This window comes from Lutra lutra, chromosome 6 (genome assembly GCF_902655055.1).
Source record: "Lutra lutra chromosome 6, mLutLut1.2, whole genome shotgun sequence".
Taxonomy (NCBI): Eukaryota; Metazoa; Chordata; class Mammalia; order Carnivora; family Mustelidae; genus Lutra; species Lutra lutra.
Window position 1 is genome coordinate 89,889,352 of NC_062283.1, and position 17,080 is coordinate 89,906,431.

The window sequence follows — 17,080 nt, forward strand, 5'->3', positions numbered from 1 at the left end:
CGTAAGCTACTATGATTGGAAAACAGTAAAACTATTTCTTAATTATGCTAAATATTAAATTTTAGCTATTCATAGGTTTTCAATGAGAAAGCCTAAGGAATTTGCAAAGTGATTTCCCAGTGGGGAAATATTTAACTCGAAAAAAAAAGACTATTGTTATTTGGTCCTACTCCATTAATATAAACAGACACTTATGCAGCTAAGATTTAAGTAACTAGAACAGTTTCCCAGACTCAGCACTTTTCATCTCTTCTTTCCTTTCTCTCTTCATTTTTACAGCTACAAAGAAAACTGTCAAGATTCATTTCTGGCTACAGAGACGGGGAAGCCCACTTCCATGGAACACAATCATCGCACAGTTCTCAAAGCTCTTCACTGAATGTTTTTCAAAGTTCAAGTTAAAAAACAGAATTTCATTTTCACTTTGGAAATCGAACTTGAAAGAAAAATGTTACCTCCCAGAATTTAATTCCTTCCAAGAAACTCCCTGAAGGACATAAACTGTTAAGACATGGCCGCTTGGGGAAAGCATTTTCATGTCCTTTTTGACATGTGAAGCTACATGGGACTTGACAGGAATAATTTTTACAAGCTCGAGTCTGTCTTTTCTTCATGTGTTCAACATGAATTAAAAACATGTACTTTACCAAAAGCTTGCTGGATTCTATAAACAATTCAGATCCTTTTACAGAGAGTACACAGGGGAGGCGGAAAGGATCTTTAATGCTTTGCATGTTATTCGCTTTAAAAAAAAAAAAAACCACAATCTTTGAACAGAAATCAAATGTAAATGCATGCCCCTATAAAACAGAGGTAAGTACGGGGTGCCTGGGTGGCTCAGTGGGTTAAAGCCTCTGCTTTCGGCTCAGGTCATGATCCCAGGGTCCTGGGATGGAGCCCCGCATCGGGCTCTCTGCTCAGCAGGGAGCCTGCTTCCTCCTCTCTCTCTGCCTGCTTCTCTGCCTACTTGTGATCTCTGTCTGTCAAATGAATAGATAAAATCTTAAAAAAAAAAAAAAAAACAGAGGTAAGTAAAAGAAAAAAAATAAATAAGTGGGCTTTTCAAACTGATAAAACTACTCACCCTTATCCATTTAAATACTCCTAGAAAAAAGTAAAAGAGGCAAAACAAGTAGCTTCTTACCTACAGATATAAATACTCTGCATATACTTGCCAACTGCCCCCCACGAATTCCCAGAGGGTTCACCTTCACTCCGCTGGCCTGGAGCTGTTACCTGGAATGAATGTCCCAGCCAACACTCTGGTTGGGTTCAGTCTCATGCACCCACACTCCTGGAAACGCTCTTATACCCTGCTTCCCAAGCTTCATACTCACATATCCTGCTTTCATGAAACCATGAAGTCCACCTCCCTCTACAAAGGAATCTGGAGGCCTGATCTAAATCATTTATGTTATAGATGAAGCCAGAGTCACAGAGCTTAGGGTCGGGAGGACGGCAAAACGTGATCTTACGTATCACTTAAAATCCATTTTGCAGTAGAAAATTCTTCCGTGATGATTAGGGCTTGCAGCACTGCAGGTCTGCATATCTATACTCAGGACAAACAAGCTTTGGGAGGACTGCCCTGTGCCTGGTCATGCTTTGGAAACATGGTTTATAAGAGGAAATGTATTTGTAAGTTTAAAACAACTTACAAATTAACTTTTGTAACTTGACAAGTTTCTAAGTTAGAGATTTCATGTGTAATAAAACCAACTTATTAGAACTCAACAAACCAAAACCCCTGACTTGATTTTATCTGATCTCAAATGTTAAAGAGGAAAACAACATCAAAACAAACTCGTATCAGAAATGTAACCAAAACACCATTTTTAGAGAATATGCTGAATAAACTTACTCCAATATTCTAGACTTCCAGAACTGAATTATTGAGATATCCAAAACAATGATCTCACCTCCCACATTATGTCCAATTATCAAACCTAGCCATCAGCTATCTAGAAAACTCAACTAGAACACAAGCACAGTCATTAGGAAATTTTAAGAGTTAAATCAAATAATTAAGTCCAATCCCTTATTCCAACATCTTGGCTTTATTTATGTTTAGATTTTAAAAATACACTTGGGAAAAAATAAGTAAAAATAGTTTTAAAAAATAACAAAGGCCAGTCCGAAGTATCTATCAGCTAATATTTATTGTTTGTTTTGGGCCAGGCACTGTTCTGAATATGTCATTTTATCTGCACAACCATTAGTACAGTGCCGATTTTACAGAGGAAGAAATCTGAAGCACGGAGAGGTTATGCAATTTGTTGAGGATCACACAGCCAGTAAACCTTATCTCTTAACCACCCTGTTCTGCTGCCTTTTATCAAACTGCTTCAATTATCTCTCACTTCTCCAAATTACAGTGGATTATACTATACTAACAGCTACTTTACCAGCAGATTACATAAATTGAAAAGCTAAATTATATCAGGGAAAGCCAAATAGGATTCCACTACCAGCAACAGCACACCAACCACTCAGCACGTTCATGCTTGCATATTCTTCTCATGTTTGTTCAAATGTGTATGTCCCATCCGCAGGTACAATTTCCCATGTCTGCCTAAAGTTTTCCTAGTTACGTCTTCTAGGAGACACTGAAATATCGAAATGGGGGTTTTATATAAGCAGTATTTAGGGAGAACAATCCTCTCTCCTCAGATTTTGTTTAGAAAGTACATCCCTACCCTGTGATTGTGGTGAGTCACCCCTCTGCTCTCTGGGTGTTGTTTAAAGTTCCTAGGGAGAGGGAAATCAGAGAGGCTGCCTTCAGCCCTGAGGAAGACAAACACGCCCAGGGCCAGGTCACGAATCTCCAAATGGTGAAGGCCCGCTAGCAATGGGCTTCTAAAGCACAAATTGGCAGGGATTCAAAGATTCTTAAAGCCAGACTCTCATTGTTGTACGGTAATGAAGCATTAGTACATAAACTCATACTGTCCTGGACCATATGATCCAGCATCTAAAGAAGCCTCTGAGAACCGAGCTTTGGCAGCCCCATTCATGGCCCACAGCCCAGCAAAGGCGGTAGGTCTCTAAGAAGATTCACCCCTCGGGCTCTGCAGATGGTGGTTCTCAAACTTAGCATCGGAATCACCTGGAGGGCTGTTACACACAGACTGCTGCACCTATCCCCACAGATTCTGATGGAGGAGGTCTGGTGTGGGGCCTAGAGTTTGCATTTCTAGCAAATTCCTCGGAGACGCTGGTGACATCACGCTTTGAGAACTGCTGATTTAAGTTAAGTTCTTGGCTGGTGCCACCAGCAAGTACCACTTAACTGCAGGTATTTTCCGTCAACAAAGGTAAATGTTCTCAAGAGCTGAGGAAAGGCCAGCTAGTCTCTTCACAGCTTCTCCTCCTATCCTCTATCACTAACAAGGAAACTAAGTGACGTCCTTGAGGTACAGGCTTGAGAGCATGTGTTACAGCGTCATAGCATTTAAAGACAGAAATCTTGGGGAGAGCAGGGAAAGAGAAGTTTCCCCTAACATATCAAATCAAAATAAGCCAGAAATTGAATTTTGTTCCTACATCACCTGTCTTCTGACACTGCTTACGAACGTCTGGAAAAGAAGCCAGAATGAGGGAAAGCATTAACAAAAGGACTTTATACTAGAGACTAAAGTACCTTTCATCAGTGCAGCTCAAAGAATCAAATAAACTTGATTAATTTCCTACAAGTTCACAACAGCACTATCACAGGCGCTACTAATTCACCTCCACACATCATGCCACTGGGCACAATGATTTAAAATAACCAGAAGAAAATAGAAAATACCAAATAGAGAAAAATTCCTAGCCAAACTCAGAAATTTTTCAGTATTAATATGAACTTAAAAACTCACCAAAAAATAATTATAGTTCTTCAAATAAAGTGTTAAACCCAGAACTCACATATACCACATTTTGTCTCTACCAATTACCAGTTGTGTGACCTTGGGCAAATTACTTGACCTCTCTGTAGCCACTCAGTAAATCAATAAAATGGGGCTGGTACTATGTCTCTCATACAGTTTTTTTATGAGGATTAAATGAAACTGGCACATAGTAAGTATCCTATAAATGTTAGCTATAAATATGATCCCATAAATGTTAATATGAATTATTTTTATTGAGCAGACCTTGCAATTTGCAAGCAATATATTAAGATCATGTAAAATATACTAATGGCACTGAAAGACATTTCTCCCACCCTCTTTCATGCCTTCAATCCCTGCAACCATTATCATGGGTGAGTTTGCCCAGTCCCTCAATGTTTCTATAGACTATTAATTTTCCAATTAAACCATCAACGTTTAGAATAAAAGGAGCAAGCTTCATCCTCATCTTCCCACAAAATGAGAGCTAAAAGTTCACAGCAAGGGGCGACAGACCTTTGTTTTGAAAAGTTGTTGAGTTAAATCTAAACAGACCCCGTATGTTGCAAGAGAAGGCACTAGCCGAGGTGAGGAATCTAGAGACAGATGTCTGACATTTTGTGGAGGGGGAAGGGAAATGTTTATTTATTTTTTTAGAGGAAAAAGAGATGTAACTTCCCTTTAAAAAAAAAAGCAACATAATTTATTAGCAAACAGGCACACTACTCAGTAAGGAACCAATAAGGAAAGGAATACAACCATCTTTTGACTCAATGATCTATTCACTGTAAAGATAGAGAGAACTGTCATTGTGGGTCAGCAAACTTAGCATAAAAGAGGGTGAATTTGTCCAGAAAGGGGATAATGACAAAGACTTAGCGATCTATTGGACTGACAGAATTCCGGCACATCTTTTCCTAAACGCTACCTCGTGAGTGCAATTTAAAGGTTCCCAAATAACACAGAGAAGAAACCCTAGGAAGCCCCAGAAGATAACAAACTTCTGTCCACATGATAACTCTTGTGGAAACAGACTCCAGAGAACATCAAAAGGACTTCACTGGGGAGCCAGTGCGAAGTAAGAGATCTTCAGAAACATGCCTCCTGATGCCTCTCCTCTTTAAAACAGTCTCTGGTTGTCTATGACCTGGGGGAAATTCTCACAATATAACCCAAGTTTTAAAAAATCAGGACACAAAACTATTTATAGAGAGTGACGCCCTATGTTCTGTTAAAAAAAAAAATCATCTGTTGCTATAGAGCCATTCATACAGATTCATACAGATATATGAGCACAAAAGGAGGAATTCAACACTCTCTGGGCTGTGATACTTCTCTGTATATTCTGCATTTTAAAGGTTTGAACTTCATGATAAATATACATTAGTATTATAAATCAGAACTATTTTATGACATACTTCTAAGAGTTAAAGCTTTTTTTTTTTTTAATTGATTTATTATTTTGAGAGAGAGAGAAAGAGAATGTGTGACAGGGAAGGGCAGAGGGAGGAGAGAGAGGAAGTTAGGACACTCCACACGGAGCCCCACACAGGGCTGGATCCCACAACCCTGAGATCATGACCTGAGCCCAAACCAAGAGTCGGCGCTTAACTGACTATGCCACCCAGGAGCCCCATACGAGTTAAAGGCATTTTTTTTTAAGATTTTTCTTTATTTATTTGACAGAGACACAGCGAGAGAGGGGACCACAAGCAGGGGAGTGGAAGAGGGAGAAGCAGGCTTCCAACCTAGCAGGAAACCCGATGTGGGGCTTGATCCCATGACCCGGGGATCATGACCTGAGCCGAAGGCAGACGCTTAACAACTAAGCCACTCAGGTGCTCCGAGCTAAAGCTTTTTAATGTACTTTTATTTACACAAAACTACATGGTAGGATGTGTTACATTTTTGAGGTTACATTCATAAATAATGCTTTAATTACTCATTTCCTATACTAATTCAGTACAAACCTCTGGTCTTAAACAGGTTAACAAATGGGAAAAAAATAATTAAAATGACCATAGTTGCTTCCCTTACATGTCTGACAACGTCACTCTCTATCGGCCTCTACAGGCAAGGTAGTTAGAACCAACCCAGTGAAATCAAAATCCGAAGCCGACTTCATGACCAAATGCATTTATTTAGCAAATGAAATCACTATGTCAGAGTAAAACATTCCACACAGAAATTCAAATGCAGCTCTATCTTGGTAGTAGTCCCCTCCCAAGCCAGGAAGTAATTCACATTCAGCATGCAGGATATCCAGAGAGAAGGCAGGAAAATGCCCACTTTAAATAACTCAACCTATACTGTGTTGTTACAGACATTTAACAGAAGCCTCCTCCCTTTTTCTTTCTTTCTTTTTTTTTTTAAGATTTTATTTGAGAGAGAGGGAGAGCGAGCGAAAGCACGAGAGAGAGCATGTGTGGGGTGAGGGCCAGAGGGAGACTCAGACCTTCCCCCTGAGCAAGGAGCCTGATGCAGGGCTCTCTCCTGGGACTCCAGGACCATGACTGAGCTGAAGGCAGATGCTTAATCGACTGAGCCGCCCAGGCACCCCCTTTGTCTTTCTTAATACAGGAAAAGATTAATCACCTCTTGAGAAGCTTCTATTTAAAATATACCTAAAATCAAAGCATTAGCAATACAAAAAAATAAGAAAGAGCTTAAATTAACAGTACATTTCAATGTTAATTCATCTTATTTTTACCAAATCAACTGCATTTTTTCTGACAAAAAAGAACTGCAATTTTGGGGCCTGGGTGGCTCAGTCAGCTGAGGTTCTGAGTCTTGGTTTCCGCTCTGGTGGTGAGCTGAGTCAAGAGATTTAGCCTTCACCTGGCTCCACGAGACTCAGGGTCCTCTTGAGATTCTCCTTCTCCCTCTGCCCCTCCCCGTGCTTTGTGCACGTGCAATCTCTCTCTCAAAATAAATAAACTCTTAAAAAAAAAAAAAAGTAGTACAATTTCACAAATAGAAACTGGCTACAAGACACAGAAAAAACAATTAAAATAATCACTTTGGGTTACGTATACAAATAAAGAGCAGCAACAGGATAATCCCAAAATTATGCGTATGGTAAATGGAAGGAAAATAACATGAAATAATTATTTTTCATACTTGCATAAAGAAACTCTGGAAGAACAGGGAGAAACGAATAAAAGTGATTATTCCAGTGGGAAGGGATGACAAAGCAGAGAGGGTAGAAGAACTGAGACTTCACTGCAGAGTTTTCTGTATCCGTTTTTTCCAACAAAGTAAATGTATGGCCTGCTCAATAAACTAAATGAAAATTTAAGATGACCGGGATGCATCATGATTTTCTGGCAACCCTGTCCCTCGTCTAATGTAGAGGTAAAGAATACTGGCTGTTACGTCTCGCCGCCTGCACTTCTGGGCCTGTCATGCCAGGAGCCAGCTAAGGAGTACGACTGGAAAATCCTGAGAGAGGGGGGACAGTGCCCTTGCCTCAGTGACGGTCGCAGCAGCCAGACCACGAGCTGGGAAACCACAGCTCTCCTCAGCAGTAGCTCTCAGATGCCAGGAGAATCGGGCATAATTTGATTTCTGCACAGCATAGCATCTGCTTAATTCAATTTCCTCTGCTACACATGGTGGTCTCTCGGTTCTCAGAACGTTTTATCAGATGGCTAATATTATCATGTAAAAAGCCCCCATTCTATTTTACCATGTGTTACTACAATTTAAACCAGCCCGGTACCACACAGTTCCCTACATATTACTGATAACATCTTTACCAGCTTTTAATCAGAAAAGGAACAGGGAAAAGAGGAAAGTGTAACAAAGGACATCCCTGCAGGAATAACCTGAAACAGTTGCCTGTCCTCCCAAAGCAAGATGTTACTTTTCTACATAGAAGTTTCTTGTAAAACGAATCAGAAGAATAAGTCAAAATAAAGCATTACTAAGAAAAGAAAAATCCACCAACACACAAGGAAAAGAACTTGTATTCTAGAAGGTTTATATTTCTTTCTCAGAATACAGTTTGTAAGCAAAATATACTCTGAACATTTAAAATCAGTATTTTGTATGTGAGGAAGAGCCACTGTCCCACATGCTTACAGGCAGGTCTTCTAAGTTAGAGATTTTCTAAAAATCCAATCGTAAATGGGCAATTCAGAATTCAGAATAGATTTTCTTATAGAAATAGTGTTATAAATGATGGTTAACTTTATTCCTTAATATTTATTTACATATCTGATCACCCACATGAAACTGTAAAGTATTCATCTTGTAATCCTCACAACTCAGCACTAGCAGAATAACCCAAAATACATTTCATGAATGGAAGAAAATCCTGCCACCCTCCATGGACCAGATTCCTAACACACAACAGAGACTGGTATTTCCAAAACTGGGTTAATCAGAATCACCTGAGGGTTCTTGTTGGCTGGGCATGTTCCTCCTGGCCTCACCCCAGACTGGATGACTCAAAATCTCCAGGATCTCCGGGAATCCATTTTTAAACAAGGCCCTGGTGTATGTGATGATTCAGAAAGTGTGGGGAACACGAGATGAATGAAACAATGCTAACATGGGCTCTGAGTTCCAAGATGCCCAGGGAGAGCGGAGGTCTGAGCTGGGCCTCTCAAGGTCGGAGTGGGAACGTGAAATCAGGTAGGAGGAGTAGGGTGCAGACGGAGGCTCAGGAGCCTCCTGTGCAAATGAGGTAAAAGGGGGAGCTTTTACGTCTAGGAAACGAAAGTGGGAGCTAAGCCAGGTATACAGTTCCTCCAATCGGAGGAAATGGGGGTGAACAGGGCTCTGAGAAAGAGGACATATATATAAAGGCCCCAAGAGGTGGGCTTGCTCTCCCAAGCCCCAACCCCCGCCACCTAGGAAGAAAAGAGAAAGAACAGCCCTTGAATGCTGCTGTCAAGAACCACATACACTTTAAGATCCCTGGGCCGAACTTCCTGGTTTTCGAATTATGTTTCTCGCCGACACAAGCTCCCCTCTAACTTGGTCAGTTTTCACTGTGTGGGCTTCAGCAGAGCGGCCCACACGGACTGGGCCACCGGGTAATAGGTGGACATCGATGTGCACACAGACACTAACTTGGCCTTCTCAGTCCCCCACACAACAACAGGAAATGTTAAATACATGTTAGCGATGCACCAGGCACCATGCGAAGTCCTTTAGATCAGGTCTCATATTTCTTGGCTATCCACTAGCAGTTTGAGAGGTTTCAAAACAAAAAGAGAAGGAAAAGCTGGAAAGCCAGGAGGTGTCTCCCTCAGCTATGTGACAGGCTTTCGCCCCATCTTCTTGGGGTCAGTTTTCCTCACCCAGTACATAATGTCATCATTTCAAGAGAGACAGCACCGCAGAATGGTTAGGCTGGGCTCTGGAGACAAGCCTGCCTTAGTTCAGACCCCAGCTCCATCCCTTACTAGCTAGGGACGTGGGTAAGTGACTATGTGTGCCTTAACTGCGTCACCCGTCAGAGAGAGAGAGAATAACAGTATCCACCTTGTGGAGCTGTTGTACCTACAGTTGACCCCCCGACCTGCAGTTCAGCTTTCCATGGTCTCAGTTACTCCCAGTGACCACGGTTCAGAAGCAGACAATCTTCTTTCGAACCCCTCTTCAGAAGTTCAATAGCAGCCTAACACTGTGTCAGGAACAAACATCGTATACAAAGGGTTTGGCACCATCCATGGCTTCAGGCATCCACCATAGGTCCTAGAATGCCGCCCACCCCCCACCCCGGCCCGCAGATAAGGGGAGACTCCTGTATTCAAGAATCTAGCCAATAGCTAATGTTCCAACAGCCACTGTTGGCATTCTCGGGCACCAAAAAGTCACCCCGATGCCAGAAATTGGAATTGCACTACTGCCACTGCATAGATAACCGATATCAGTAATGTCATTGTTTGAGGGGTGCTAAATACTTTCACAGACATGTCATTTAATCCACAAGGAAAGGGACTGAGGCTGGGACCTCCAGGGCCTTGGCTCAGAAGAGCCCACATGCAGAAACCAAAGCTCCAACTATTCTGCTACATTTGTCCAAGGCACTGTGAGGTGCGCGTTTTTCAGAAGTGCAGACCACAAAGGTAATGTATGGAGATAAGAATACCATCAGCACCAGCCTCTTGCTTTTGAGCTGCAAATCCTGCAGAAATAATTCATCCCAGAATAAAAGCCAATTTGAGGAGAAACGTAATTAAATGGTTTAAAAAAATCACCAGGTGCCCAGTTAAGTATAAATCATTTTATCTTATACTTAAAACTTGATTTTTTTTTTTAAGATTTATTTATTTATTTGACAGAGAGATCACAAGTAGTCAGAGAGGCAGGCAGAGAGAGTGTGGATAGCAGGCTCCCTGCTGAGCAGAGAGCCCAAAGCGGGGCTCGATCCCGGGACCAGAGATCATGACCCGAGCAGAAGGCAGAGGCCTAACCCACTGAGCCACCCGGGTGCCCCAAAACTTGTTTTTTTTTTTAAGACATTAAAATAATAGCCAGAGGAAAACACTGCATCATTTTCTGAATTTTGTTGCAAAATACTAAAAATCTCAACTATTTCTCTCTCGTTTTTAAAATTTTTTTCATTTGCTAGTCCCAATCCTAAAACAATACACACAGATGAAATTTTAATATTGGCTTTTCCTCTAATATAGAGGAATATTAAATTATTGTTAGAATAACATTCCAACATAAATGAAGGTAGCTTTTTGAACCAGATAATTGTATTACGCCCAAGAGTCAAGGAATAAATTGATGTTTGGCTTAAACAGTACACCGTCATAATTTAAAACAAAACAGAACAAAACCTCTCTTTTAGAAATGTGACATATGGCAAATGCATTTAAACAAGAATTCTCTTTCCATACTGATAGTCAGCATTTTTTAAAGATGAGGAGGAAGCTGTGAGCCCCCATTCCCTCAGGACATGAAGCTCCACGCCCTCCATGTCAGTGAACCGTGGTTTGAAAGAGTCCCTGTAGTCAAGAAGAGTTTATTTCAGACACACAAAAAAAACTTTTTAAATCCCTACTCTTAAGAATCCGAGAGGGATTTCTGACCAAAGTCCTATTTGCAAGGTCATCTGCAGTACTATCAAATAGCAATCCCTCATTAGAATCACAAAATGCCAAAACTGCAAAGGCCAGTAAAGGTTATTTCAGACCAAGTTTCTATTTTACAGATAAGGAAACGGAGGCCTACAGGCGCTGAGTAAATGGCTCAAGACCTGCAATAGAGAACCGCAGAGATGAAGCCAGATTCGAGTCTCTCAACTCTCAATCCAATGAACTTTTCTATTTCAGTTCTCGAGTCCTCCAAGTACACAGCAGCATCTGTTAAACATACTGGAGGCTCTGGCTCAGTAGGGCTTTGGAAGGCTCTGGAAATCTTTAACTCTCACAAGAGTGCTAGACAATTCTCATTGTCAGGCAAGTACAGAAAACACTGCCTCACCTCATAAAGCCTCCTTAACCTAAGGTGCAATCTGGCTGTTCAGCTCCCCTCAGTTTCGGTCAATACATTTAGGGGCCCTCCAGGGATTAGAGGTGGGTGGAGACCACATTCTTATACCAACACCCTCCCTAGCAAGTAGTATGTTTCAATGAAAGCAAGTCTTAAGTCAATTTCACCAGCAATACAAACATTTTACCAGCAGGTGGGCAGGCAGGTACAAAAACCACCATACTCCCTGTTTTTAGAAGTGCAGTGAAGCCTCCACTCTCTGTCCTTAGAACTCTGACAAGCACCTTGCAAACCCACCAAGGTTCATTATGAGGAAGAAGCAAAGATATTCTGACATCAGGACAACCCGCCCTCTGGTCAGGTTAAGGGGCAGTCTGTTGGGATGTAGGAGAAGGCAGCGAGACACCTAGAGCAGCATCCAGACAGTTTCAGGCTATAGCATCTGCCCAACGCAGACACCACAGAAGCTCGTTTATGCAAAGACGGTGTCTATCCAGTCTTTCCGTCCGCCAACTATCTGCAACACCATTCATCTCTCCCATAAAAACTGTATGCTATCAAGGCCATCACAAAAATCTCACCAGGCTGAGAACCAAACCAACTCCGTGGGAGTTCACACACACTAGATGCAAACGGAGCCCGCTGCCCTTGTGCAAAGCTCCCTGAACTTGGAATATTTCTACAATCTAAACCTTCTGCTTCTCCGGACCTATAAGAAGAAAAGCCAACAAGCATCTTTTTTCCTCTTCCGTATTCCACAATTACATTTCATATTCACCCAGGAAATACTGTTAAGGTGAAGAAATCAGAAATCCATGTGGATCTAACATATACCTACTAGTTCCAGAACTTCCATTTCTTTGTCTATGAAATGGATATAAATGCAACCTGACCTTCCTACCTCACAAAATTTCCAGTCAAATAACAAATATGAAAAACATTTTCTCAGTCATAAAAGCACTCCACAAGTGTAGTGTGATTAATTATAAAAAGATTAAAATCACATGGGGCTTAATAATGAAAGAGGCTATTAAGTTCAGTGTCTATTGATTTCTGCATAGAAAAATTTGATTGCTTACAGGGCTGAAAGATAACTATCCACATTTCTAGCTACTGTTACTCCTTTCAATAAGCACTTACAGCAAAATTAATGAAGTCTGACTTTAGAGAAAACAGCATAATAGTGGTTCAGCACAAAATCTTAAAAAGGTAGAAAGTTTACTATTTCATTTGTTTTTAACACTATTGTCTTGTTCACATAGTTTGTAGCAGGCAGTCAGTATTACAGTCCCTCCGGAAGACTTTTGTAGTTACTCTTCCAGATACTGAGCACTAAGAAACCAAACACTGGTTCAGCTCAAATATCTGAGTTATCCCATTCTAGGCACTGTTCAGAGCTTTGGAAAAATAAAGATGCAGCCATCCTGGACCTCAATCACCTTGCTATCTAGCAGAGGGGAGTAGAAGTGAATATACAATTTGTGCCCATGCTAGTCAATGTGGTGATAGATACACTGGACGCCCATAATGGATGCTATCGGAGGACTCCTTCCAACCTGGGGATGTCTGGAAAGCATTGGGGAGTCTTTCAGGATAAGCAGGAGAGACCCAGCAATTGCACTACTGGGTATTTACCCCTAAGATACAAATGTAGTGACCCGAAAGGGCACTTGCACCCCAATGTTTATAGCAGCAACATCCACAATAGCCAAACTGTGGAAAGAACCCAGGTGTCCATCGACAGATGAATAGATAATATACAAACACACACACACAGACACACAATGGAATACTACTCAGCCATCAAAAAAATGAAATCTTGCCATTTGCAACAATGTGGATGGAATTAGAGGGTATTAAGCTAAGCAAACTAGTCAATCAGAGAAAGATAATTATCATATGAACTCACTCATATGTGAAATTTAAGAAACAAACAGAAGAACAAATGGGAAGGGAAGGAAAAATAAAGACGAAATCAGAGAGGGAGACAAACCATAAAAGACTCTTAATCATAGGAAACAAACTGAGGGTTGTTAGAGGGAAGAAGGGTAGGGGGCTGGGATAACTGGATGATGGACATTAAGGAGGGCACATGATGTAATGAACACTGGGTGTTCTGTAAGACTGATGAATCATTAAATTCTACCTCTGAAACGAATAATACACTGTTAATTAATTGAACTTACATTTTAAAATTTTTAAAAATTTAAAAAATAAAAAGAATAAATAGGAGAAAAAGTAAGGTACCTTCTCCCCAACCTATTACAAAAAGTTATGTTGGATATGTCAGATAACAACCTACGAGATTTTGAGGAATGGCAAACTTGATGAAATATGTCTTAGAATCACTGCCCATAGCACTAAAATGTTTCTCTGTTACAAAGATAAAGTTTGTATGTTTTTAAAACAGCTGCACTCACACCCTTAATTACAGTAGCAACCCTTCAGTCAAGGAAATACGCATCATCTCCCGCTGTAGTCGGCTTCTGGTAAACTGTTCTGTTCTGCTACTTGCTCCTTGGGAGACTCATTAAAAGGTTTATCTGACAAGACGAATGAAATTAACAGTCATAGTTATCCTTTGGACTATTTGAGGAATGTACCTAAGCTTTGTTCCTATGTCCCATGCGATCCTAAAAGTAAAGCATATATCCAGTGGGACAAGCAGGTGAGCCAATGAGAAGGCCTTCAGCTGTCTAGGACTCAATTTCCTCTCTTGCTAAGGTAATGAAGTAGATGGCCTTCTCAGTCAACTCCAAGCGTAAAAATCTACGTGTCCATTCTAATGGATTATGTTACTCAGAAGGCCTGTCTACAAAGGTACCAAAATGATTTCAAAATGTAGCTTTCCCTCAGGAACAAAGTTTAAGGCAGTTGTTTTTTTCTTAAATCCTAATAGAAGCTAAGTAAAATGAATGCACAGGTGTTTCATTGCTTTTCGACAATAAAAACATTAAGTGCATGAAGGTGAAAAACCACAAAAACTAATGTGTTTACAGTTTGGCTTCCTTCTCTGTATGTGCGCTTCTACTCTCACACATAATTACATTCAATAAAAGCCTTCTTTCTCAATCATAAAAAAAAAAATGATGAGCCAGGTTTTCTGGTATAAAATCAAAGCTATTTAAGGTTCAAACAAACTTGTGAAAAGTTTTAAAAAGAGTTATATCAGTCAATTTTAGTTAATTTAGGACATTTGCACAGTTTTGGCTTTGGACATTAATTTGGTGCGTATGTACACAGAGAAAAAAAAAGTAATGCTTAAATGCAAAACAAAACTAGCAACAGAAAGAGTTCTTGACCTTCAGGCCAACTCCTTTTTTAACTCCCACAGAAGATCAGTAAACCTACCAGTCGTATCTGCCTCATCACGTCATTCCTCAAGGGTGAAATTCTCGTTGACCCACATACTCACTCCACATTAAAAAAAAACAATAAAACAAACCATAGAAGCAACGAGGCATCACCAAGAGGGCTATGACATTCCACTAAGACAGTATATCCTGATGCACAAGGTAATTATTCACAGTCAGTAGATATATTCTGTCCAACAACTTTGTGAGACCACCTTGAGTTTTTCCCCCTCTCATTTTTTGGTGGGAGAGGAGTAAGCCCTCCCCAGTTGGGAACTGTCCACAACTTACCAGGACCTGTTGACAGCACAATGAAACAGATATAAAATGTAAAGTCATCACATGATAACTTCACAACGCGGAGAAGGATGCAAGTAATCTCACCGGTATTAACGTACTGAAAACTCGAACACTTCCGGTTTTAACGTAAGGAAAATATAGCTAAGTTTTTCTAACAAGAGAAAAAAAATGACAAACCAGCTATTTGAAACTGTATAGGAAGTGATTGTAAGAGAGACAGTATTTCATTCAGAGCTGCGGAAATCTAGGCGTGTGTTCACCAACACCTCCCCTCACACCCTGCAATCCGTCAACCATCTCCAATTTATTCTTTACACTTAGAATTATGACCAAGTCCATGTACTAAAACGGGGAGAAACCACACAAGCATCATACGGAAAGTTTCTCTGCTTTGGGCCAGCAGGAAATTCCAGTTACTTCATTCACTGGAGCTCGTTAAGCTGCTGAAATGGGTGCTAGAGAGATCACTACGTCAGGACACAGACTTGATTTTCAGGGTTGGACTAGGTCAGACAAAGATGAATGGGACTGAAAGTCTGAGCTCAAGGTCAAGGTCCTGTGAATCATAAAGAACTGGCGGGGGGGGGGGGGCAGTAGGTAAAATAGCACACGCGCGCGCGCACGCACTCACATGTACACACACTCTAACTAAAAGTCTACATACTTTTGTTTGCAGGTAAGAGCGTCTTACGCGGTTCCGAAATGTGACAAGCAGCCTCAAAGCTCTCTGAGATCCCGAGAGATTTTTACAGATCCTGCCGGAGTCTCAAGAACTGTAATCATCTATATCCATATCTATATCGTACCCTGGCTTCTCGAACAGACTACCTTCCCCTGACCCTTTCCCACGACCTTGGCTCCTCCGCTGTGTACAGCGCCCCCGGGTCTCCTCTCAGCCTCCCACACAGAGATGGACCTGACAGTGGGACCGGCCGGCCCAATTCCCATACCACGCGCCCACTCGTCCCAAAGCGGACAAGAACCTCCGGGAATCCGAGAGCCGAAGAGCGCCGCTCCTCCTGCCACCTGCGCCGCAGCCCCGTCCGGGGTCAGGCCGTGCCCACCCAAGAAGCCGACGTTAGCGGGGTGCTGGGATGCTGGGGGTCCGGGGCTCCGCGCCGCGGCCCGAGAGCCCACCCGAGACCGCCAGGGGGCGGGAGGGAGCAGCTGGCCCGGCACCTCCCCGCCTCGTTCCCCTCCCCCGGCCCGCCCGCCACTCACGGATTTTCACTCGGCGGTGGTCGAGGCGCGCGGCGGCGGCGTGCAGGGCGTCGAGGCGGCGGTGCAGCGCGGCGGTGCGGCGGCCCAGCGCCGCCGCCTGGCCCTCGAGCTCGCCGAAGATGTCTCCCGCGCAGCGCGACAGGTCGGCGAGCTGCGCCAGCAGGCAGACCAAGGCGTGCGAGCTGACCTGCTCCAGTGAGCGGAAGAGCGGCGCGCCCGCGGCCCCGGCCGCTTCGGGCCGGCGCAGCCGCGCGGGCTCCACGGTCCTCTGGTGGAAGGGCATGGCGGGGGGCGGCGGAGCGGGGGCGCGGCGGGCCGCCCGGGGCGAGCGCAGCCCTCAGTCCGCCCTTCGTCGGCGCGGGGCGCGAGTGCGCATCCAACACAAAGGAATGTCCGGGCAGCGGCGGGGCGCCGCGGGGCAGCCTGGTGGCTCCTGCGGCGGGGCGGAGGCGAGGCGGGCAGGAAGGACCGACCGACGGACGCGCGGGCGGGCGGTAGGGCGGCGAGGCAAAAGAGACCGGGCAGCCGCGGGGAAGGGCTCCGGAGGGTCGGAGCCGCGGCTGCCTGGCGCCCAGAGGAGTCCTACCACCGCCGGGGTGCCCGGCCGCGCGCCGAGAGGAAGTTCGAGGAGCAGCTCCCGGGCGCGGGACTCGGTGGCCGCCGTGGCGAGTGGAGACGGGAGTCCCGCTCAAGTTTGCAGGGAGGCAGGAAAGAGCCGGCGGCTCCTTCCCTCCCTCCCGATTGGAGAGGGAGGAGGAAGCGGGGGAAGTGCCGCAGACACCGGGCGAGAGGGAGGGGAGGCGAAAGAAAGGAAAGGGGGAGGAGAAAAGGGCCGGCCCGGGGAACCACCTGCGGCTCTCGCGGCCGCCGCGCCCAGCGCCT

The 17,080-nt window shown here is 43.4% G+C and overlaps 1 protein-coding gene across 2 annotated transcripts in view; it reads right to left on the bottom strand.

Annotated features, from left to right (window-relative positions):
- NHSL1 (NHS like 1) overlaps nt 1–16,861 on the bottom strand; it is a 249,826-nt gene extending 232,965 nt beyond the window's left edge. The window contains exon 1 of one of the 2 annotated variants that reach the window (XM_047732101.1): nt 16,199–16,861. In XM_047732101.1, the coding sequence (XP_047588057.1) occupies nt 16,199–16,481 (283 nt within the window). In that variant the 5' untranslated portion in view covers nt 16,482–16,861. The remainder of the gene's footprint in view (nt 1–16,198) is intronic. The other variant, XM_047732102.1, reaches the window with a different exon arrangement.
- Between the last annotated feature and the right edge of the window lie 219 nt (nt 16,862–17,080).